Raw genomic sequence first — 25,468 nt, forward strand, 5'->3', positions numbered from 1 at the left:
CTGACACAAGAATAAGGCAATTCCAAGTATTTCCCATGGAATTTTCCATTGTGTTTTTCTTCCTTAAAGGGAATTTATCTCTTCTGATAAGAGCTTTTAGGTTTTGCAAACTTCCAGTTTCAGATATGAGCAAGGGAGACCGGTCAGAGTTTCTGAGTCACATTCCAGGTCAGACCCTCCAGAGTTTGCACCCCTGAGTCATGCCGAGCCCTGGAACCACGGGATTTGAGGAAGGAAAGCAGCGAACCTGCTCACACCATTCTACCCAGCACAAATTCCCCAGCAGCAACTTCCTGTTTGGTCTTCCTGTTTGTTCCAGAAGATTCTTCTCTAGAGGCCAGTTCTTTCTAGAGGCCAACCACATTCCTTGGCTCATAGCCCCTTCCTCCATCTGCAAAGCCAGGCTTTCTCCTGGTATCACTTCACTCTGACCTCAAACTTTTTTTTTAAGATGTTATTTATTTATTTGAGAGAGCATGAGAGCCAGAGAGATCACAGAGGGAGAGGAAGAGGCAGAGGCAGGCTTGCTGCCGAGCAGGGAGCCTAATGCTGCACTTGATCCCAGGACCCTGACATCATGACCTAAGCCAAACCAGACGAACCAGACACTAAACCAACTGAGCCACCCAGGTACCCCTGGCCTTGAACTTTTAATATAAAGAATTGTTAATTATAACTGGGGCTGGGGCAATGAGAAACTAACTAGTTTTTTACTAGTAAAAAAACTAGTAAAAAACAGAAGGATCTTTGAAGAAATAGGAATAGCAAATATAAGGAGAAGCCCTACCTCTAGGTCTACCTCAGAGTCCCCAGAAAAGACCTCCCTCTCCTCAAGAGCTGAGGTCCAGCCCTTTTCATAGAGAGCATAGTTGTGGCTCACTGGATTGCAGAGAAGTTGCTAAGGTGCCATCCTGGCAGAACTGAATAGAAATTTACCCTCTAGAATTTTTTGGAAATTTTCCTTCTAGGATGCTAAGGTAAGCTGTTCATGGAGCAGTGTCTCACCTACAAAACCACCTGATGTGGTACCAGGGAAAGCCACCAGCTGCTAGATGCTGCTGGGTGTTGCTGGGTACTGTGCACTGTAGGAGCAGAGCACTGCAAAAGCTGCAAATACGGGTAGCCCCGGTGGCTCAGCGGTTTAGTGCTGCCTTCAGCCCAGGGCATGATCCTGAGGTCCCGGGACCAAGTCCCACATCAGGCTCCCTGCATGGAGCCTGCTTCTCCCTCTGCCTGTGTCTCTGCCTCTCTCTGTGTGTCTCTCATGAATAAATAAATAAAATCTTAAAAAAAAAAAGCTGCAAGTGCTGCAGGAGCCAGAGGCCCCTGCTACAAAGCCTGGCTGGAGTTGGGGGTGGGTGCTCTAGAAGAAGCTGCTGGCTGCTAGGAGCTGCTGGTAGCCATGCACTGCAGGGGCTGGGATCTGGAGATGCTGCCAACACATTGCAGAAGCTCAGAGCTGAAGAGAGCTATAATCTCTGTTGGAGCTGGTCACTGGGGAAGCTTCATGTGCTGCAGGAGTCTGTGGAACACTCTGGAACTTTTCTCCTTGTAATGCCTGCACAATGCCCTGTACTGACAAAGCTTTAGTGCCAACTGGCAAAAAAGCATAGATAGATGGATAGATAGATAGTTTTTTTTTTTTTTTTAAGGACCATATCTATTTTCACAGAGCAGGCAAAAAAGATGAATTTGGAGCAATGAGCACCGGAAGTCAGATCCATTCATTCTCTAACGCCATTGCAACTGCTGTGGTTCAGACTTACTTGCTCAGTCTCTTTATTCCTTGTCTGGAACATTTAAAGAGGAACTGATCGCCTGGCTTGGCTGCTACTGGCCCAAATGATAACATTGTATAAATTTGCAGAAGAAGGGCCTTCCTTTGAGTGTACAAAGCCTGGGTATCAACCCTCCTGGACCCTTGTTGGGCATGCCCTGCACAGTGGACTGCAGCTCTCTTGTTCCTCATCTGCCCCTAGACTCCAGTCTTCCTTGGCCACACCACTCCACCACTTTTCTACAACTTAAACTTGACAATATAACTTACCTTTTTAACCCCTCAGCACATCCCTATTCCCTACTAAAAAAAATCTAAAACTCCTTAAAAAGGTATATATGGTCTTCTGTGATCTGCCTCTTGCTTTCTTCTCCAGTTTATTGAATAAATGGACAAGAGCAAAACCATAAATCAAAGAAAGAATGAGCTCCTGAATTCGTAGAAAGGACAGAAATTGAACAAGGGTCTAGTCTCTATAAGTAGAAACAATAGTCAAATTTGGGGGCAGCTATGGCTTTTCTGTAAACTGTGGGAGTAAGTCTCAGTTAAGAGAGTACTCCTAGGCAGGCACCTTATTTCCTTTTGCATATACCTCCCCTACCAAGACAAAGTATTTATGGTCATTTTTCCCTATGTCTTCACCTTTTATCCATATATTCCCATCATCAAGATCAGTGAGGCCAGCCTCTCAGAGTCTACCCACTCACTCTTTCCTCTCCATTCCTGCTGCCAGTCCTTTCCACCTTGTCGCCACAGCACAGGAACCACATCCCACACAGTCTCTCATTCAACAGCCTGGCCTTGTGTGTTGGAGATATAGACATGAGTGACACATAAGCTCTCCAGACTGACCTCCGTGTCTTTGTCCGTTCCAGGACAACCTTCCCTGCTTTCAGCTAGTCAGTCTCCTGCTCAGGAACCTAAAAAAGTACCTGTTGCCTATTCAATCATTTCTAAATTCATACTTTGCTTTCATTCACTCAACAAGTGTAACTAAAGGCTTACTACATGCCAGGTATTGGTACTAGGTATAAACCAGTGGATAAGATAGGCATGGGCCCTGTCCTCAAGGAATCTTGTGAGGAAGAGAGACATAAAAGCCAAAATCACAGAAATAATTATAAAATTATTGTTTAACTACAACTGTTATAAATAATATGAGGGGTGCTTATAAAAGCATGTAAACAAGAGATTTAATCTAAACCAGGAAGCAAGGTGAGGCTTGAGATCTGAGTAGCAGCCCAAGTATAGGTGTGTGTTGGGAGAAAGGGTGGTTGTTGAATATCCCAGGAAGAGGGAACAGCTTATTCAAAAGTGTAAGATTGAGGATACAAGGAGTGCGAGAAACTGTGTGCCTATAACATGGCAAATGAGTGGGAGAGTAGCAGATAAGGAACAGATCATGCAGAGAATTAGAGCTTGTGTTAAGGTTTTTTGAATTTTATCCTAAAAGTTATGAGAAGCCATTGATCATTTCAGAGCATGTGGTACCATGACGTGACTTATGTCTTTTTCCCTCAACATTATATTATGAAAATGTTCAAACATAGTGGAGAGAATTGTACAATGAACACCTATCAGTTTGTTCCCGATCTAATTTTTTTTTTCCGATCTAATTTTTAAATTACATCACATTGACAAGCATCTAGGTGTTAAAAAGGAGGAAAGAAATTTAATTTCTTCTTCTCAGGGAGGCTACCAGGAAGTTCAAAACTGGTACATCTTGGCCAATAAAATAACTAGAAATTAATAAGAGCATAAAAACACCAGGGATCATTGCAAAATTCAAAACAATTATTGGGGGAAAGTGTACTAGAATTTCATCTTTATAAACTATAACTCCAGGTCCAAGGTAATGGTTTGAAGAGTTTTATCACTATTTTTTCTTATTAGAATTTGAAATAAAGTGCTTAAAGCTGTAAAAACTCCACAAACACTAATTCAATTTTTAAGATAATTGGAAATTCTTTAGATAATTGATCTGATGAGGCCCTGATATAGGTAAGGGGCATGGAAAAGGAAAGAAAAAATTTTTATTATACAGAAAGAATTGATGAGATATGTTAACTAACTAAATAAGGAGGGGAGAAGAGAAGTTTTAGCAGAGACATTTAGATAGCCAAGGGAAAAGAAAAAGAGAAAAAAAAAAGAAAAAAAAAAGATAGCCAAGGAAGAGATTATTAAAATGATTATTTTAATTTTTGGACATGTTAATTTTTATAAGCCTCTGAAGTATCCAGGTAAAAATTCAGGCAGGCAATTGGAATTTAAGCACAAAACTGAGGAGGGTGTTCAGATGTGTAAATATAAAGCTGAAGCCAGCAGCATGTAAGTCGCTGATTAAAACCATGAAAGCGGGATCCCTGGGTGGCGCAGCGGTTTGGCGCCTGCCTTTGGCCCAGGGCGCGATCCTGGAGACCCGGGATCGAATCCCACGTCAGGCTCCCAGTGCATGGAGCCTGCTTCTCCCTCCGCCTGTATCTCTGCCCCCCTCTCTCTCTCTGTGACTATCATAAATAAATAAAAATTAAAAAAAAATTAAAACCATGAAAGCAGTGGAGGATGGCTCTGGAGAGTATGTTAAAAAAAAAGGACAATTGTCACCTTGAGTCATCACCAAACCTCTGGGTCAAAGGTGCCTTAAATACTGATGCTGTACCAAGTAAGACTCAAATTGCCAATTCTTACGACTCAATAATAAAAAGACTGATAACTCAACTAAAAAATGGGCAAGGTATGTGAATAGACATTTCTCCAGGGAAGATCTACACATGATCAATAAACACATGAAAAGATGTTCAACATCATTATTAGGGAAATACAAATCAAACCCACAATGAGATACCATTTCACACTTGTTAGAGTGTCTAGAATTATTATTATTTTTTAAGATTTAAAAAATTTACTTATTCATGAAAGACACAGAGAGAGGCAGAGACATAGGCAGATGGAGAAGCAGGCTAACCCCCTGGGGATTGATCCCAGGACCCTTGATCCCAGGACCCCAGGATCATGACCTAAGCTGAAGATAGATGATCAACCACTTAGCCACCCAGATGCCGCGGTGGCTAGAATTAAAATCTCCTCAAAATGTTAAACATAGAATTATGATACAACTCAGCAATTCCAGCCCTAGGTATATTCCCAAAATAATTGAAAATGTGTGTTCGACAAAACATCATAGCTGCTGTGATTACTCATAATGGTTAAAAAATGGAAAGTGCACTTTTGGGTACAAAAGTCTATCAACCAATGAATGAATAAATAAAATGTGAATATATCTATATAATATTATTCACTAATGAAAAAGAATGAAATACTGATACATGCTACAGCATGCACAAGCCTTAAAAACATTACATTAAGAAGCTAATCACAAGGAACTTCATATTAAACGATTCTGTTCATATGAAATGTTCAGAATAAAAACTATAGAGACAAAGTAAACTTCAGATTCCTTAGAGCTGGCAGGGTTGCAGGAGGGTGGAGAGGGAGATGTACAATGACTATGAATGAGTATAGGTTTCTTCTTAGGGGTGATGAAACGGTTCTAAAATTGCTGTGATGCCTGCACAGTCCTCTATGTACAATAAAAACCATTTGAATTATTCACTTTATTTTTTTTAAGATGTATTTATTTGAGAGAGAGAGCACGGGGCAGGAGGGGGGAGGTGTGGAGTAAAGAGCAGAGAGAGAGGGAGAAGCAGACTCCCCACTGAGCAGGGAGCCCCATGGTGGGCTGGATCCCAGGACCCTGGGATCATGGCCTGAGCCAAAGGCAGATGCTTAACACTGAGCCAGTCAGATGTCCCTAAATTAGTCACTTTAAATGGGAGCATGGCATGGTATGTAATCATCTTAATAAAGCTGCTTAAAAAAATCAAATGGCCCTTTACAGGTACCCAAAGTACCAAACCTGCCAGGTATCATACTTCCTTTTTAATGGGTGATGGGTGCATAGGATAAGGTCTGGACAGTACTGTATTTATCAAAAAAAAAAAAAAGTATAAGCCGACAAGAGCAGTTGAAACCGAGGCTGGCTGTTCAAGAACTGTCTATCACGCCATTGGGTAAGAGAGGAGCAGCCCGGGTGGCCCAGGGGTTTAGCACCGCCTTCAACCCAGGACCTGATCCTGGAGACCCGGGGTCGAGTCCCACGTCGGGCTCCCTATATGGAGCCTGCCTCTCCCCCTCTCTCTCTCTGTCTCTAACAAATAAATAAAATCTTAAAAAAAAAAAAAAAAAGAATTAATTTTCCCTCCAGTGACATCATTGCAGTAGGCACCTCTGGCACCCGTGCTTAACGGTTCTTCCTTTCTGGACCACTAACTTCTTTCAGAATAGAGATTGCGTCTGATGTCAGCACCTGGAGATCTGAGAGTGCTTCAGCATTTAATAGGTGCTCAAATGAAGGTTTTTTTCAGGAAGGATGCATCACAACTGAAGCTAAATAAATGCAAGGCGGTAAACCATGGGTCGCAGTATAAGGACATGGGGTCTCTCCAACCAAAAGGCGGCACAAAAACTAATAAATCAGAAGAAAGGAATCAAGGATGGGAGAAAAGGGCATCTCCTCCTTCCCACCGCCACGACGCTTTCCCTGGAAAGTTCCAGAAGAGATGAGGGCGTGGCCGGTGACATCACCGCGCCCCTCGGCGACCACCAACCGCAGGCGCAGGCCGTCCAGCACGCTTACTTTCCCGCCTCGCTGAGACCCAGAGATGGTGGGAGGGGCTGGGCGGGCTGCGAGGCTTACGTCACGTCCGGTTCCGGACGCGCCGCCGCTAGAAAGGGAAGACCGAGCGCCGAGGGGCGGGGCCAAGAAAGCGCGCGTTCTGAAAGGGGAGGGGCCGGCTTAAGGAGCGCCGCGTCACGTCCGGCAGACTTAGAGCCCGTGCGGAGGCGGTGCAGAGCGCTTCGGTACTCGGCGGCTCGGGAGCCCGTGCGTTCTGTGAGGCTGCGGCGGAGCCTCTATACAGAAGGCGCCAGAGGTTGGCAGCTTCGATTGAAGCCCGTCGAGCGGCGACAGCAGCTAGGAGTCATGAGCGACAGCGGCGAGCAGAACTACGGCGAGCGGGTACGTAGAGGTGGTGCAGGGGGCGGCAGTGTGGTTCCAGCTTGCATCTCTTCCCAGGCCCGTCGGCCTCGGCTCCGGAGACGGGCGATTTAGACTCCGAAGTCTGAGTCTTGGAAGCACAGGAGTGGGGTTTTAAAAGCCCTTGCGAAGAGTGTCGTTAGTCACGAAGTAGGCCACTGGCGGGTTTGTGTGGCCCGCAAGTCGAGACGACGGTTTTTTTCCGTTAGAAGAGGGGAGAAAGATTAAAAATGGCCGCTGCGTCCCCTTGGTGTTGGGGGAGGGGAGCGGTATCTCATTTCGCCGTTGCTCTCCTGCGAAGCCTCGCTGCCGCCATCTTGGGCCGGCTGGCCGGGCGCGCTGCCAGAGGCACAAAATGGCGGAGCAGCCGCGCGTCAAGGCGGGCCCGCGCCTCACAGACCGAGCGGGGGGAGGAAGGCAGCGTTCTCTGGGAGGGTTGGCCCATCGTTTAGCTTTAGAATCGTTTTGTGGACCCCGAAAAGACGGAGTCTGGGGTGTTCTTGGGCCTCTTTTACGGTGGGGAAACTAATCCGAGGTAGACCAGTTCTGGGCCCGTTAGAGGGGGTTTCGCGCGGGCTTTTTGTTTGTCTTAAAGGGAGTGCTTTTTTCCGATATCGAAAGTGCTTTCTTTCAAAGGAAACAATCGTTATCGGTATCCGATGGACGACACCCTGAGGCTACAGAGCTTTTCTTGTTTTATGGAGCAGATATTTATTTTTTAGGGGACTGTGTAGAAGAAACTGACGGGCAACCATGTATGGCGCCGTTATTTCCTTTGTTTTGAGGCATTCTACTTCTGTGAGCCACAGCTTATGTTGGTACACTTTGACTTTGCCTCCACTTACCCAAATGTTGAGTTCGGTAGTGGTTTCATTAGATTGCGGGAATAAGACCGCTTCCGGGCTTAAAAAGCGTGTGGTAAAGCGTGGTTGCAAGTCTTGGGTATTCATGAAGATGCAAAAATACACAAAGCTTGTCAAAATCTCGGGCATTCGGAGGATATGGAGAATTTCTTCGAGTGAGATTAATGAAAAGCACCAGAGAACTTGATTTTTTTTTTTTTTTTTAACTTGGAAAGGATAAAGAAGTTGGGTGCTTTGACAGTTGACTTAAGTTTTGCCTTCTAGTGCCATCCTAAGATCTCAATAGCGGCCGTCAGGTAAATCTATTCAAATACATGAGCAAACTTCTATGAAACCGATTTGGGGCCCTTCATTAAGAGGGCATTTTTAAAAACTTCCTGTCTTAGGCCCTGAAACTTTGTAAAATTTACTGTGTAACTTGGGAACCAAATTTGATTTAATTTGAATAACGAGGCTTCACTTATTCAGAGAATACTGGCTTTTTACACTTTGCCTTAAGACGGTTGGTTGCACCATCAGTGCCTGTACGAGTATTTTTAAGCCCTTGCTGTCCACCGTAAGAAAGTTTGGACCCAACCCACAAATTGTTAAGCAGTGATTGCTGATTCTACTAGTTGACTATATACGGTTGAATCTAGTCATCGGTGTTTGGAACGGGGGAAGCAAATGGTAACTTTTAAGTCTTCGGTTTTCTAAACAATTACTGAGTACTTTTTTGCGCTACGAAGAGAATACAAAATGGCCGGTTTCTGAGAAGCGCTCTTAGTTGAATATACCTGAATAAGTTACTTGGAATGGTGTGCTTGTGAAAACGAACATTGCCCAAAAATAAATTGTCGTATTTTACATAAGGGGGGAAATTGTTGAAGGTAGATTCCTAGCTTGAGGCAGCTCTGGGTTGCCATCCTAATAATTTAGCATTTTTGAATTTTTTTTCTGGTTAAAAATATAAATCCTTGTTTTTTCCACAATTTTGTTTACATGTTAGGTATTCGCTAAATTCTTATAAAGGAAAGTTATAATTACATGTTAGAAATTGATTTTTTTTTCCTTACATGAGTTTTGAGTCCTGGAAGCATTGCTAAACTTCGTAGTTTTATTTGGCATTTTGTTTTGTATGTAGATTGCTTTCCAATTGGTGTATTGGAAGCAGAAGAGATTAGAATAGACCTTAAAAAAGGTTGTGATTCCTAAAGAACTCTGGCAAACCCTAAAGCTTAATGGAACAGATTAGATTAGATATGATGCCATAAACAAGACTTAAGTGTTTGTAACAGGTCTGATTGGCTAAAAACATCCTTTGAACTGAAAGCCGTGAAAAGGTTGGATTCAGGGTAATAATCTTGGACATACCTGCTAATAGCATCTCTGGAGCCTGAAAAATTGTAGTAAATCCACTCTAGACCCTTAAACCTATCAAACTTGATGTAAATCATTAGTAGAAGCCTGATTGGTACCATTAATGTAATCACGTGTAATAACAAATCTCCTTGGTTTGGCTGGAATCCCACCCAACCCTCCCTTAATTTAGCAGTCCAGAATTGAGAGGTCGCTGTTCCTGAAGCCCCAGCATAGTTGCGGAAGTATTTTTTTCCCCATTTCTTTAAACTTTAGAAGTTCATTTCCTAAATAGGCGGGTTGCATGTGTACAATAAATTGTTCTGTTTGATCACCCCTATTGAGTGAATGTATTGACACTTAGAACAGTGGTTCAGTGTGTGCCCCTATTTCGTTTTAAATGCGTACTCCCGGTATATTCTAGAATTTTTGTCCGCATCACATTTTAGATATGGCAGAGTAGTTGTGGAACATTTCTCATGAAGGTTGATAGATTTAAATTAAAATGTCTCTAGAGTCACTTCCTTGATGTAGCCGAACTTGTGCAAAATAAAATTTTTCATTTCTGAGATAGTTCTTTTCCAGTACTTTCCAAAAATGACTGGCAAACATTTTTGGGGAATAGTTAACCACCTTTGCAAAAAGAAGTATTCATAGCAGTTATGTCACAATCTGGACAAGTAAGAATATAAGAGTTGGCTGCAAGTTTGGAGGTGAGGTACATGGTGATACTTGGGTAATCTTTAAGGACCAGTAATGGTCATAATGTTTAGGATATGCGATGTTTGTGTGGTCTTGTTACTAGTTTAATGTTCTACCTTCCTAATGATTGTAATTTCTTTAGATTCAGACACCCAGGAAACACTATTGTATATAGACCAGATGGTTTTGATTTCTGTCCTGCTGTCAAGATTACAATAGCAAGCAGTTTAAGAAAATATTCTGGTAGGGTATTCGCTATAGTTTTTGTAGAAGTAATATTTGCAATGTAGGTACATTGTCTTTAGTCTTATTCTTTGTGGAAATGATTAGCATCTGGATACCATCCCATCAAACTGCTTTTCAGATTTCTGCAGTTTTTCTCTTCTGCTTAATCTTGGGTTGTCTTTCTGTATTCTTTGTTTTTAGCCCCTAACTTTGAATTCTGATTTTCAAAAACTGAAGCATCTCAATCTATTTCTAAAGAATTACAGCCATCGCACCAGTTCCTTTAATAAAGGATTGAATTTCCAGTGGGAGGAAATAGTTTGCTTTGTTTTATTGTGAGTCTGGTTAGGTACAAGTCTCTTGAAGAAACCAGGTTGAAGAATATTTTTCTTGGTTTTAATGTTGATGTTATCTGGAACTAGAAGGTGGCATTTTCAAACTGAAATTACAAGTGATTACAAGGTAAGTACTCGTTTTGTCAAACGATTAAAGAGGAATCAGGTGATGAGAGATGTTAATATCATTTACCTTTTCTTCCTCTATCTCCAATAAAGCCCAAAACCTAAGTGATAAATTTAACATTTCATAGTTCACATTTTGCCCAAGAGAATAACAGACCTACAATTGTGTATATTTTTTGAGCCTTCGCATTCTGTTATGATTAGTTTTCATTTGTGATTTTTTTTTTTTTTTTAAGAGGGAATAGAGATTGATGTTCAGAAAATTTTAAGTGTTTTATTCAAGCTTAGTTTTTTGGGGATATGGGTTAACATCGAATTTTAGGTGGTGGTGTCACTTAGTTTTATTTTTAATTAAGCCCAAAAGAGCTTTTCACTATAGCAAATTAGTTTTCAGATTCCCCAAAATCTTTTTGAATTGGGTTGTGGAGGTTATTTTCAGATTGCTAGTTTGATCAACTTAGATTGCCCAATACTGCAGCATGCATGTAGGAGGCCCCTTTTCAGAGTCTATTATTGATGCAAGAGATGGGCTTACAAGTCAGATGAGCCAAGGAATATTCTGTCTTTTGAAGCTTTTTCTCCACTCAATCTTCTGGTAGTGTTTGACCACAGAAAATTAAATAGTCCATTGATATGAGCATTAACCTTTAAATTTATAGCAGGATCAGCACATTTTTCTTTGCCCTGTTTCAGGTTTTAAAATATTACCTTGTCAGTTACCTATGGAGTTTATACACGTTTTTAAAAGTTATTTGAATTCTGGTTGTAATCCCTAGAGTCATTTTAAAAATTGTGCTGATGATGGGAGAAGTTTCTGCTTATTTCTAAGTAGGATCTCTTAACCAAATGGACAATAACATTAGCCCCCAGTAGTTAGTTGTCTGGTTTTGTTAAAGTGGCCACTTGAGCTTAGTGTTAGTAGTTGAGTTGAAATAAACTTAATATTTACATTATCTACCAGCATGTTTTGATCTTCAAAAATAAAAGGAATATGGTTGGGAAGGGATAATTAAAAAGGCAGGAAGGCGTCCATATTGAAAAGTTCCGACACCTAGAGCTTTGGCCTCCGTTCTAGTATATTTATGTATCTAAGGCCCTGTATCAGTATGTTATCCTTAGGTGTGGCCTTAAAGAGGAAACCTGCTTGGGCATTCTGATTCCACGATTACATTTGTGCTGCCAGCAAACATTTCCCATTACATTTTAGTGATGGATATTAAAAGAAAATCAATTACTGTGACTCCCTTAAATAAAAAGCTATTTAAATTTTTTCCTGGACTAAACAATAATTGACTTTTTAAAAAAACTGGACTGAAATTTGTGCTTTCTTAGGAAAGACATCACAACACTTCCCACGATAGCCATGGTTGTCTTTATGCCCGGATATATAAAGGCTTTTTTCCTTTTTTTTTTTTTTTTAAAGAACCTTTAACCCTGCTCACCCCAAAAGAAAATAAAACTAGTAGTGAGGAAATTGTTAACAAATGAAAGATAAGGTGAAGTACAGGATAACAAGGAGAATGAGGATGTTTTGTGAGGACTATTTTGTTGAAGGTATTCAACAGACACTAGAATACTTTTTGATCTGTTTAGTGATGTGGAGTTTTTAAAATAATTTCAGGAGGTGAGCTATAATTTTCTGCCAATATTGCCACCTTTAAAAAGTAGGTTTTCTCCTTTGGACTGCAGAAGATTTTAATACTTTGTTCATTGAGGGGGAATTTACAAGAATCTTTGAAAACACGACTGTTGGATTCAAGTTTGTTCTGCTTTCCTTCATAGCTACATGGATATAGTAGTTGGTTGACCTGATTTTGTCTTTTTATGATTTTAGTACTAAATTTAGTAGTTAGACCATTCATATTTTAAAATGTCACTAGAGCAGTTTTCTAAGGGTGGGTTTTGAGCACTTCAGTCCAAATTTTGATTTCCCTAATGTTGTCTTCTACAGAGCTCTTTAAACATGCAGTACAAAAGTGTGTGACATTAAATACATTTTGTTACCTTATTACCTAGACAAGTCACAAGTTGTAAAACCTCTCCAACCCTGAGCCTTGTCATCATTGTACAAATGAATTGTCCGTGCTTTCCTTTCTTGCACTTCTGTATTAACGTGTCATTTTTTGACTAGAAATGTGCTTTTGACACTTGACATTTTCTATTGATGAATACAATAAGTAAGAAGTGTGAAATGTAAAGTTCTTAAATGTTAGATTGAACAGCAAATGTTCAGTTGCGCACTTCGCATTCAATTTAAGCATGATAAATCTATTTGAAATAGACAGTTGAGGTTGATACCTTATATTTTAGAACCAACAGGAAGCTAGTTTCAGTTTTTTGAGCTGCATATTCTAGCTTTTTTTTTTTAATCCAAAAAAAGGGAATTTTTTTTCTAGTTTCAGTTTTGGCACTGGATTTTATCCTGGAGTTTTAAAATATCTTCATCCTGTTCTTTTTCTATTAAGGTTAATGTTGAAGAAGGAAAATGCGGAAGTCGTCATTTGACAAGTTTTATAAATGAGTATTTGAAGCTCAGGAATAAGTGAAGCTGAAATTTGAAAAAATAAAAGAAAGAATGCATGCTAATTATCAGACCAGAAGTCCCACTTGTAGAATATTGAGCAATTTGTGTGAAGTGGGGAAGATGAAAGAAGTCAGAATTTGAAACGGAAGAATGAAGAAAAGAAATAAAAATGAAGTTAAGATAAGAAGTAATCTGGAATCAGAAAGCACTACGCTAAGTAATTACTAGTCTGTTTATGTGTCCCTGTATATTTTGCTAAACATGCATGCATTATTTGTTTAATAGAAGAAAATATATACAGGGCAAAGAAGTGCCTTCCAGGGGAAACGTTTAAATTAGGTAATTCTAATTTTAACTTCTTAGTCAAATGATTGAAATGCAATTTAAAAAAATAACCCTTTGTAGTCAAATATGAGGCAGGAATGAGCTCTCCAGCATGGGTAACAGTTGCTTCATGTTGTCCCTCCAGATTTTTTCATCTGACTCTGCTGGTCCTGGGGCATAAGCGAGTACCTTCAGAGTTGGAATATATTTGTCATAGTTTTCCCAGAGACTGTCGCCAGGACAATTATAGAACCAACTCTCAAAATTTAAGCAAACTAGCGAACAGGGTAGTTAGCTCCTTTTGGCCATTAATGAAAATTTTTCTTTCCAGATGGCATAGTGGAAAGCTATGACCTCTTAGGCCCTACCTTTCAAGGATGATTCTTAATTCTTTCCTGTTTAATGCCTATTCCAGCTGAATGACTAGGATTACTGCTAAAAAAAAATACAGTAGCTTCCCTTAGAATGAGGTGGGTCACACAAGTGAACAGGATCTCTAACTTGGTGGCAGTAGTGGTAGTTGCTTTTCATTCTGAAAACCGCTTTATTCCTTTTTCTCATTTTCTGCAATTAACAACTGTTATAATGATGTGAGTGGTATGGATTATAAAGTAGCTTTATTCTGGTTCCCCACTCCCACTAACTGGGAAAAAAAACTTCGAAAGTTCTATTATTTCCCCTTCTGTGTGTTTTTAGTTGAATAAAAGAACCAGGTGATCAGTGTAATGTTAACTTTTCAGTTGGATGCGACAGGTAACGGGTCAAAATTATATCCAGTGGTAGCTAACCAACAGTTGTCTTCTGTTGGGAAAGCCAAGGGTATCACTTCTCCTTCCTGAAATGAAGATAACCTAAAAAAACTTTCTCTGAGAGTTGTCAGATCTTCTAGCTCTTGGAAAAAGTGGCTTAAGTGACATTTCTAGAAGGACCTCTTTTCTGGAGGTTTTTAGGGGCCAATTGTCAATGGAAGATTTGTACTTTTTATAATTCTTGTGTTTTGCAAGGAGAAGAAAATTATTCCCATTTATGGTAGTATTCGGCACTTGATTTGTCCCAATTATTTGTAAAATATTTCTGCCATGTATAAATTAGTAACATGAAGTTAATTTGTATTCTGAATTACTTACAGATTATTAGGTAGAGAGCTAAGGTAAAAGAGATGTGAGTAGATACTCTTAAGTCCTTGTATTCTTTTATCAGGAGATCTGAAAGGTCCTTGTCCAAAAGAGGAAAGACCTGTTAGGCCTCTGTGGAAGGAAAGTATTTTGGAATTGATTAAATGGCCAAAGCTGGATAGATATATGGCAAAACTAAACAGTGATGCTGGTGGACTGTCCTTCAGGGTTTCCCCCGCCACCACCCCTTGGCCAAAGCATCTTGGAGTATGACAGTGCCTCCTTCTCTCACCCTGTCCTAGTTATTAGGGTGGTAAGAGGGAGATGGATGGGCCTCTTGTCCAGGGCAGGTGGAGCAGAGAAAATGAGAGAAACAAAGTTCGAGGAAGATGCTTTTGCCAAGAAAAATCAGTAAGTAGGAAATATAATACTCTGAAATTGAATAAATAATTAGGCTTTAATTAGCATCTTGTATGGTGCTTCTAGGAAATGGTCAACTCCAGAATTACTAAAATGAGCTTTAGTTTAGGGACCTGTGTTCTTAAATGCTGTGTAGGTTTGCTGCATTATCTCTAAGAGCCACTGTTTGAAATCTAAATACCTGAATCCAGTTTCTAAAATAATACAGGAGAAACTTAATGATTTGATGATTCACATGGTTTCTACTTCATCTCTTTCAAAAATGTCTAAGCCATTCTTGGAATAGGAAGATGAAGTTATTTTGCTGAAAGGGTTAGGTTTTTTCCTGACCTGCTTTTTACGTTGTATATTGTTAGTATATGACTAAGATCCAGTCTATAAAAGCTTGATTCTCTGAGCAAAAATTCAGGGAATTTTTTGGCTTTATGTTTATTAAGTTCATGGTCCTTTTGCTTGAGGTATTAATGTCCAGAGTAGTGTTTTTGGTAGGGTTTTAAGGTGTTGACACAAAATTTTTCAGCCCTGTGAGTGGACTTCAGAGTTTTCTTTGTGAGGAGGCTTTCCCAGTTGGTTGTGTAGATTTGCCCACTGATTAAGGTTTTATTTAGATTTGCCTAATTTAGGTCTCCTTTCTTCTGGACAGGTTAAATTTTCTTGAATATGTGTTTTCAAACCAGTTAATGGCCAGCATAACTACAAAAAGGGGTTTAACTTCTTTAAGAAACATCCTTGACACGAAAGGTAGGAAGAGATGGAGACATTGTTTAGGTGTTGGTCTAACCAAGCTTCAGTATATAAAAGGGAAAGTCTTTGCATTTTTGGCTGGTGTTTCTATTCCTGGTCTAAGAAGTGATTGCTCACAAAACGTATATGCATATAGCCAGTCAGTTTTAGGGCCTGAGAGAAAAGCTTAATGTGTCTTTGGCCCTTTATCTTCTTTCTTAGTTTGAGCAGACTAGTAAAGCAGGTTAGAATAAGGTTTTTCTGTTTAGTGAAGCAAGAGGCTTAAAAAGATCTGACTTTCTATCCTCTCTTCTTTTATATTCTGGCCCCTGGGCTTACTATTTGTTGACTACAAGTATTTTATTGGTAATCTTTTAACTCTTATTGGGAGTTAAGGTGAGCATATTCAGCTCTCTTTTCCAGAGTAAAATGTTTTCTTTGGTTTACAGTAACAGCTATAATCGTTCCATGAAGTAATCATTTCTAGCATTGGAATAAACAAAGGCAGTTAACCTTGGGGATCCCTGTTTTCTAGTTTTTCTTTTGGATTTGCTTTTGCCTGTGATGTCAGAAACCACACCCCTATTGAGAATTTCTTTGTCCAAGGAGAGGAGGGCAGTGGATTGTGCTTTTAAAATGTCTGAGTATGCAGAATATTTCTCAGAGAATGCCAAGAGATTATTTATTGGGGTCCCTAAAGTTGCAGTACACCCTTTTAACCATTCCTTGTTGTTAAAGGTAGTTGTTTTCACTAATAAGAATATCATCTTTTTCTTTGAATCTTTTTACAGTCACTCATGGGGGGATGGAGAGGAGGCGGTCACATTTTATGCCTTCACACCATGTTTTATATAATGAATGAAGTCTTCCTGGGAAGTTTTCTAGAATTGTTTTCAGGCCTAGAGACCAGAAGTCATTTTGCTGGCTGAGTTACTTTCTTTCCTATTCTAAACTTGAGTTTCTTTTTTATTGCATATAACTTTTTTTCCCTGAGCATCATAGAAGTGATCTTTCAAATTTTCTCCCCTCGTGTTGTAGATCACAGAATGTAATCTAAAAAGGCTGTAACTATAATATCCTATGCTATTCTTTTTAAGAATGTCCAGAATACTCTGAAAATCTACCACACAGGGAGGTCTCCTGTGATCACTTTTATCCAGTAGTTTCAACATTGTCTTCCCCCCCTCCAAAGACTTACTGTAATGTTTTGGTTCCTTTTGAGTCTGGCCATTTCTGCTTTATCTTCGGTAGAAAGGCTTTACTAGACTTGATGCCTTTTAATATGCCTTAAGTTGGATAACCTGAAATAAGGTTGTGTCTTCTTTGATATACATACCTTAGCTATCAGCCTCAGTGGGTTTGTTCTCTTAATCCGCTGTTTCTGTTTTGGTGCCTTGGCAGAATATTTCCTTAGTTCCATTATTTTATATGGGTGTCTTTTCTGAGTTGACTGTATGCTTTGGCTCATTGATGAACCAGTTACCCTATTTACTACCCATTCTTTCTCTGCTTTCTTTAGAAATCTTCATTACTGTGCCACTTATCTACCAGGTAGTCTAGTTTTGATGGGAAAGTTATACAGTATATACCTAGACTTTGGTTTTTATGTACAATTCTGAACTCCCTTTCTGGACCCAGATAGAGTCCCTGATTTAATCTGTTCTTGTTTTAATATGTCTTTTATGTACCTTTCCTAGTTAGTTATTCCTTGATCCCTATCAGTTTGCCCTGGTTCATCTCCATTTAGCCAGGGAAGCTGTAGATTTCTGGCACTCTTTCAGCTCTTCCTTCTGTACAGTTATTACCTTTCTGCCATGGCTCCATCTGGTTGCTTTGAGATTCTTAAGGCCCTCCCACCATGGTTAGATGGAATAAGGTTTAGTGTTCTTCAGGCTGGTCCTTGCTTTCCACTAAGTTTCTGCCTTTTGCTAGGACTTGAAACAGATTGTCCCCTGCCTCGATTTTTCTCCACTCAATAAATATAACTTGAAGTTGAGGTCTTATGGGAAAAAAAAGGAATTTTAAAAGTAAGTTTTATGAGTCTCAAAGGATTTTGTTTTATTGATGGCAACTTGATTGAAATATAGGTATAAGGTACAGGTGTCATAGTTAAAAAGATTCTTTCTCACCCTAGTCTTTATGGAGTAACAATCCCAAAACACAATCCTTGGACAGTTCCCTTAACTGCTTGGCTTTGGCACCCCTTTCTGAAGAGTGGGGTCAGTTAACTCTTATCCCTGCTCCAGAAAAGGTGGAAGTTTAAGTTAATTGGCCTATGTCAGTTGGAGCAATGTAAATATACCAGGTATATTCAATTCCTGCCCTTACCTATGTTTTTCTTATCTTGGAAGGGGATTGCTTTCCCTCACCATTTATCTCACAGCAGCTTATTTGTTTTTAAAGTTGCCCAGAAAGTATACAAATTAAACTTTTGACATCTACGTGTAGGAATCCCGTTCTGCTTCCAGAAGTGGAAGTGCTCATGGATCTGGGAAATCTGCAAGGCATACCCCTGCAAGGTCTCGCTCCAAGGAAGATTCCAGGCGTTCCAGATCAAAGTCCAGGTCCAGATCTGAATCTAGGTAAGAAAGACTGTCTTGGGATTTTCTTCTGTTACTCTTAGCTTTGAAATTGGTGTGTGCTTTGTAAATTAGGAAGATAGAGAGGGTTAGATCATTTGTTGGCTTATTTAATATTGGTACTAGCAATGAACTTAATCATAAGTTCTGAGACAGAAGACTAAGTGGTTAAGAGCCTGGGCTTTTGGCGTTAGGGTTCAAATCTTACCTCTGTTTTTTCTGGCTTGGGCAGATACTTAACCTTTTTCCACCTTAACTTCCTTATCTTTAAAAGGCGAGTTAGTGAGAGCAGTAGTTCTTCAGAATTGTGAGGATTCATGATGAGTTTAGGTATGATAGACTGCAGAACATTGGCTTTCGTAACTACAATTCTTGATAAATAGGTGTAGTCTAATATACGTGTGTACAAAACAAAAATATCTTAACACAGCGCCTTTTTTTTTTTTAATGTTGATGAATAGTAGGCTATATGTCCTCCTTTGCCCAGGACAAGCCCCAGTTTATGCCTACTGTCAGGCATAATTAACTCTACTTCTTTTCTTTCTTAAATGTATCCTGTCTGATTTAGATGACAGTTCATATGATCACTGTAGTTAAGAGCAATTGATTGGTTTTAAAACACTGCTGAAGGAAAACTATGGTGATGGTGATTTTATCTTAAGTGAATGGTGGGCATAATGGGAGAAGCTGAAAAATAGAGGGTGGTATTCTGAGGGGGAAAGTGGGCACAAATCAAGCTAGTGTGAAGTGCTACATGTCTTATGAGTATGAAATTTTTGAGTGTTCATCTTGAGCATGTTAGTTTTGATCTCCTTGATCTTAATTATCTTAAATGGAAGAGAGCTGGTAGTGGTTTGGAGCTCTTCCTAACAGAATTGAGATGACTAGATAAATTAGAAAAATCTTGATCTCATGTTAGTGTATGTCTGAGTTGTGTTCTATCATTTTAACTCTAGATTAATTAGAAGTGAAAGCTGCATCTTACCAGTTACTGAGTTATGACCTTGAAGCCTTTGTCTTACAGGTCTAGATCCAGAAGAAGTTCTCGAAGGCATTATACAAGATCAAGATCTCGGTCCCGCTCCCATAGACGATCCCGTAGCAGGTCTTACAGTCGAGATTATCGAAGACGGCATAGCCACAGTCACTCTCCCATGTCTACTCGCAGGCGTCATGTTGGGAATCGGGTAAGGTGAAAAAATAATCGTTGAAGCAGTTTCCTTTTGTTTTGAAATAACTGATTATATTTGTTAATGGACCTTTAGTAGTGAATACACGAGTTCTTTAGAGACTTTTTAGTGTTTTGAGGACAGTCTCTTCAAAGATACTTATGTAATGGTCTACATTTTGTCTGTCAGTCACTCGTAAGCAAGACATGACCGTGTGTGGCTCGGCTCATCAAATTAGGAAATCCGCTTTTTGCATTACTGTTAAAATACTAATGCTAGGTCTCATAACATATTGGTATGTACCATACTAATATTATTGAAGTTTTCTGGGTTAGCTTTTATTAATATTTTTTTAGAATGCTTTCTTGGTTTTCCCATTTTAATTTTAAGTGAGTTCATTTTGAGTACTATGTTTTTCCTTTTAGCTTATAGAGATAATGCTATTCTTATGCTTAGAATAAATTCCTAGGATGTGAATCCCTTGGGTAAATTACCCCTCCTGTTTCCCACCACAAAAATGCCAGTTTTGATATTCACTAACATGAGTCCCTGTTTCCTCCTCCATTCACACACGGTTTAATTCTGAGGGTGAACTTCTTTTTGCCGTTTTTCTGCCCATTCTTGGGCAGAGGGAGGGATTCTTCAACCAGGTTCCATAGTTAGCATGGGATCCCATGTGGGGCTTGCTCTCAACCCGGAGATCATGACGTGAGCCAAAATCAAGAGTCGGGTGCTTAACCAACTGAGCACTGAGGTGCTCCTTTTCTGCCTGTTTTTAATGCTTGCAGGTATTGCCATAACACTAATTTTAAATTCTAATTGTTGGTATGCCTGGGTGGCTCAGCAGTTGAGTGTCTGCTTTTGCCTTGGGGCGTGATCCCAGAGCTCTGTGACTGAGTCCTGCATAGGGCTCCCCCACAGGGAGTCTGCTTTTCCCTCTGCATGTCTCTCTCATGAATAAATAATATTTTTTTAAAAAAAAATTCTAATTGTTGATTTAAATCTACTTTATTAGTGACATTTGGGGTAATTTCTTTTAACTTTGGTTTATGATAAATTTTAAAGTTTAAAATTTATTTTCCCATTTCTAGGCAAATCCTGACCCCAACTGCTGTCTTGGAGTATTTGGATTGAGCTTGTACACTACAGAAAGAGATCTAAGAGAAGTGTTCTCTAAATATGGCCCCATTGCTGACGTGTCTATTGTATATGACCAGCAATCTAGGCGTTCCAGAGGATTTGCCTTTGTATATTTTGAAAATGTAGACGATGCCAAGGAAGTAAGTTAAAAGTCTACCTGTATCTTTGTAAAATAGTGCTACTATTGACTCTTAAGTACTAATGAACTTGGATAAGGACAATTTTTTTAGGGTATGTTTATTTATACATATAAATATGTAGAAAAATCTAATTTATAGTTTAGTGGATAGTTCGTGGCTTCGTCCAGGGTGTACATAATAATTTAATGTATCTTTCGAAGGCAAAAGAGCGTGCCAATGGAATGGAGCTTGATGGACGTAGGATCAGAGTTGATTTCTCTATAACAAAAAGACCACATACCCCAACACCAGGAATTTACATGGGGAGACCTACCTAGTAAGTTTTCTTCTTAAGATAATGATGGATGGCTGAGTGCGTTTTCTGTAAGAACTCTATGTACTAGGAGAAAGTCTGACATTTCATCCAGTCCTGCCATTAGGACTATAAATGGACTAGGACATTATAGTCCTTGAAACTAAGACTATAATGCCATAGATCATTCTGATCTTTTTTTTTTTTTTTTTTTTAACTGGGTAAAACTGTTGAAAAGAATATTCAGTGAAGACATGGTACTTGTGTTGCACACTGTAATTGGTAATTAATAGTCTTGATTAGAACATTTTTTTCATAATGGAGTCTTTATTATAGTAAATATTCTCACTTCTGAAATGACATTCATCCAAATATTTTAATTTTCCCTCCTAGGAGAATATGTGGGCTAAAAAAATTAACTTTTGAAGGCAAGTTAGCAGAATGTGTGTATCCCTTAACCAAAAGGCTTTTTGTTGTTGTTTTTAGTTTTTTTTTTTAATATATATTTATATTATTATAGGGGCCAGAGAAAGGACAGTGTTTAATATCAGTGGAATCTTAAACAGGAATATTGTTTTCCAGTTAACTTTCCTATTAGAAAAGGCCCATCTATGAATTAATAATTAGGGTAATATTTATTAGGAAATAATCTTCATTTTTTGCCCAATAAAGGAGAGTAAAGAGATTATACTTGAAGCAGTTGTCCAGTCATGTCTTTAGAGCTCAGCTGTGGCCTCCAAGACCCAAATGAGCCATCGTGCTATTGTCTGAACAGTTTTAAACAGTAACAGTCATATGTAGTTAAATAGGGAAGGAAAGACATATGGTATCTTATGAAGGTATATTATTATTCATAGTGGCAGCTCACGCCGTCGGGATTATTATGACAGAGGATATGATCGAGGCTATGATGATCGTGACTACTATAGCAGATCATACAGGTAAGGTAACCATAAAATGAGATTTAAGTTGCCAAAAATTAAAAGAAGTATCTTCTCCTGAATCAGTTGCAACATAATTTAAGGCAGTGCTACACCTAAGTTTTCATCTTTATTAAAATCACTTTTTATATATTAAATACAGAAACCTAGATTTTTTTTAAGGTTTAAGTGTCTAGTCCGTTTAATATGTACATGTATTTTTTTTTTTTAATTTCTTTTTACATTTTTATTCATGAGAGACAGGGCGAAGCAGGCTCCTTGCAGGGAGCCTGATGTGGGACTCCATCCTGGGTCTCCAGGATCATGCTCTGGACTGAAGGCGACGCTAAACTGCTGAGCCACCCAGGCTGCCCCCCTGTATTTTCTTAAACGTCAAGTTGTAAACCAACTGAAGTCCTTTATAAGTGCAAAGAAGTAACTGCTAAAGAGCAGTAATTTAGCAAAACAATGGCTAGAAGTTTGTGTGGTTTTTTTTTTTTTTTTTTAACTACCAAAAGATTTTATATGTTTTTCTTTAGGGGGTTAGTATGGAAATACTTAGAATACTTTTGAAGATAAAAATGGGGTAAAATTATTTTAGCTGCAGCAGGTCACTTAGACCCTGTCTTGCTTGTGAAAATGTCAATTGTATAATAATAGGTACTGACCCCAATAGTTACCCTTGGTGCCTTATTGAGGTGGGGGCTTTTTTTTTTTTTTTGTACGTTATTTTGAATGTTTAAAGAAGTTAAAATGGTCAACCCTACTATCTGTGGAAGTAAACCTTTAAGCATGCTTCTGATACTATGGTCCAGCATTTTATCCCCAACAAAAACTTTTTTTGAGAGAACATTTGTGTGTTAATTGGCACTTAGGGATAAATCTATGTGGGGGCTTAGAAGGTTAAACTTTCGGGGTTTTAATTCAGTTAAGCATTTACTTTAGAAATGTAACTTGTTCTGTTACTCATTTTAGCCACCAGAGAGAGCTCTATGCCAGTTTGTAAAAAGGGTGGCAAAGGTAGCACTTAATCACTTATTTAAAAACTACTTTTGACTTCTCTGGGAGTTCTAATTTTACTGTATAAATGTATCATTTTTAAAACTTTAAAAAGAAATGTGTTGCTTTTCTGCCTTTACAGAGGAGGTGGTGGAGGAGGAGGAGGATGGAGAGCTGCTCAAGATAGGGATCAGATTTACAGGTATGGCAGAGGATTTAAAACCTACACAGTAAAATGGCTCGCCTAAAGACACTTGGTTTTACTAGAAGTATGTTTTAGTAGTTAATTACAAGTTGCATACACAAATTGGATTGCATGAAATTCATAAAATACTAAAACTGGAACCAGTGATAGTGTGTATACATGGCTTCATTTTATGTTTTCAGAAATGAATTGGGCTTATACTAGGTAATTACTCAGTGGCACTATTTTGTACCTTAGCATGAGGTAGTACAAATTAAGGTCACTGATAAGCATTTATTTAAGTTTTCATTCCTTATAGCTATTTTTTTTGTACTATTGCATTTTTGTTAGCTTTTAATGAGCATCTCAATAAGCAAGTGAATATACAAGTCTTACAAAACCACTTTGAAGCACTAGTAAAATTTATTTTGGGAGTTCATCAAAAGGTGTTTGGGTTTAGTGGTTTTTGTATTTAAAACAGACTTTGAAAATAACATGACTATTGGTGATCTTTGTCATTTAATCTAACTTCAATCTATGGAGTCTTAGATGGTTTTGACATTTGTTTACAGAAGGCGGTCACCTTCTCCTTACTATAGTCGTGGAGGATACAGATCGCGTTCTAGATCTCGATCATACTCACCTCGTAAGTTTTTACCTTGATACGATTTTATGTATTACAATAAACTTCTTGAACTTAAATTATGGCAGATAATGAGTTAATTCAGGTAGTTTTATCTATATTATAACACTCCATTTTTGTGTGTAAGTTTCAAGGAAGTATATTGAAATGATCTTGGAATCTTGTTCTTGTTGCTAACTCAAAAATAGTAAATGTATACTACATTCTGGTCACCATTTGTTGTAGCGTTTTTTTCAGGGGAGTGCTTCCAATTTTGTACAGCCTGGAAACAATTGGGTGGCTTAAACTTAGCTCTTGTGGGTCAAGTTACACTTCCCTAGCTATTTCTATTTAATGTCAGTTCTTTGATTTCTAGTGTAACCCTTAATATGAGAGTCTTCCTCTATTTTTACAGGAGAGAATCTGATGCATAGAATTTTCTAATGGTTAGAATAGTCTGAAAGTCTCAGCATTAAAGTATACTTGATAAATATCTTCAATACTAAGAGACTGATTATTATTTCTTCCTAGGTCGCTATTAAAGCATGAAGATGAAGACTTTCTGAAACCTACCCTAAAGTTGGGATATTGTTTGTGGACAATATTTTTTATTGTCTCCTGTTTAAAAAGTGAACAGTGCCTAGTGAAGTTAGGTGACTTTTACACCTTTTATGATGACTACTTTTGGTGGAGTTGAAATGCTGTTTTCATTCTGCATTTGTGTAGTTCGGTGCTTTGTTCAAAGTTAAGTGTTTTCAGAAAAGTATGTTTTGCATGTATTTTTTTACAGTCTAAATTTTGACTGCTGAGAAGTTTCTATTGTACAAAACTTCATTTAAAAGGTTTTTCTACTGAATCCAGGGTATTCTGAAGATCGAAGCCTGTGTGTAAAAATGTTACCAAATGGTAAAAAGCAACAATAAAGTTTGGTTTTTACTTTTCTTTCTAACATCAATGCTTAGCAGAACTGTTCAGATTAGGTTGTCAGTAGTAAATTTCAAGACAAAAATACCCATTTTTCTCCAATCCATGAAACATACTATACTTACTATACCTGCAACTAAGTGTTAAAAATTATGCTCTGTAACCCTGTACTGCTAGTATTAGAACTAAAAAATTTTCAATACAGCCAATGCTTAATGCTTATATAAATGTGGATTTGTCAGCCTTTATGTAATCTGTATTATATAAAGCAGGGGATAAGAAAAGAGGTACACAATGTATGCCTTTAAAAGGCTATTTCTTAAAGCTGTTACAAGGGGATAATGGTATTTCAACTAGTTATCAGCAAGTGACAAATACATTCCACCACAAATGTACTCTTGTTCTTCTAGCTTTTAGACTATGGAAAAAACTGAGTGCTTCAGAGTTCGGAAAGAGAAGGGAACACTACACCTGTGTTGTGGATGAACTGAAGACTTTGCCTGTTCATTTTTTAAATATTATTTTCAGGTCCTTTGCTTACCAAAGGAAGCCCAATTTCACTCAAATGTTTTGAGAACTGTGTTTAAATAAATGCAAATGAAAAGAGTAAAAGGCTGGTACAACTCAGTTGACCTATAGAAGATTTTGTTTCAACCTTGTTACTTCTAATTAGAGGGGTTTTTTAAATAGTTTAAGTCCCTTGTACAGTATTCCTTGGGCTGAAATGTGGTTGGTTTTTTTTTTTTTTTTTTTGCTTTTTTTAAGTAGATAAATTGTACATTCCTGGAAAGCACATATTAAGAGGGGAGTTAGGTACCTGAGTGACTGTCTTCATTTGGATGGTGTTACATTAAATAAGTCTAGTCTCTACACTTGTCCTGAAGATGGCCAGTTCAAGGTAAAATGCAGTAAGTAAGGTATTTTGTAAAACA

At 38.6% G+C, this 25,468-nt stretch overlaps 1 protein-coding gene across 2 annotated transcripts; it reads left to right on the forward strand.

The window, feature by feature from the left end:
* Positions 1-6,646: 6,646 nt before the first annotated feature.
* TRA2B (transformer 2 beta homolog) lies at positions 6,647-25,148 on the forward strand. 2 transcript variants are annotated; one of them, XM_041731761.1, is made up of 9 exons: positions 6,647-6,854; positions 18,016-18,149; positions 19,171-19,333; positions 20,407-20,595; positions 20,796-20,911; positions 21,745-21,828; positions 22,949-23,008; positions 23,563-23,636; positions 24,144-25,148. In XM_041731761.1, exons 1-9 carry the CDS (start codon positions 6,819-6,821, stop codon positions 24,152-24,154), a joined length of 867 nt encoding a protein of 288 aa, XP_041587695.1. In that variant the 5' UTR covers positions 6,647-6,818; the 3' UTR covers positions 24,155-25,148. The 2 variants fall into 2 exon arrangements, with proteins under 2 accessions (XP_041587695.1, XP_041587696.1); XM_041731762.1 differs by lacking the exon at positions 18,016-18,149 and having other exon boundaries at positions 6,657-6,854.
* Positions 25,149-25,468: the final 320 nt, after the last annotated feature.

The sequence above is a fragment of the Vulpes lagopus genome, chromosome 17 (assembly GCF_018345385.1).
Source record: "Vulpes lagopus strain Blue_001 chromosome 17, ASM1834538v1, whole genome shotgun sequence".
NCBI classification, from domain to species: domain Eukaryota; kingdom Metazoa; phylum Chordata; class Mammalia; order Carnivora; family Canidae; genus Vulpes; species Vulpes lagopus.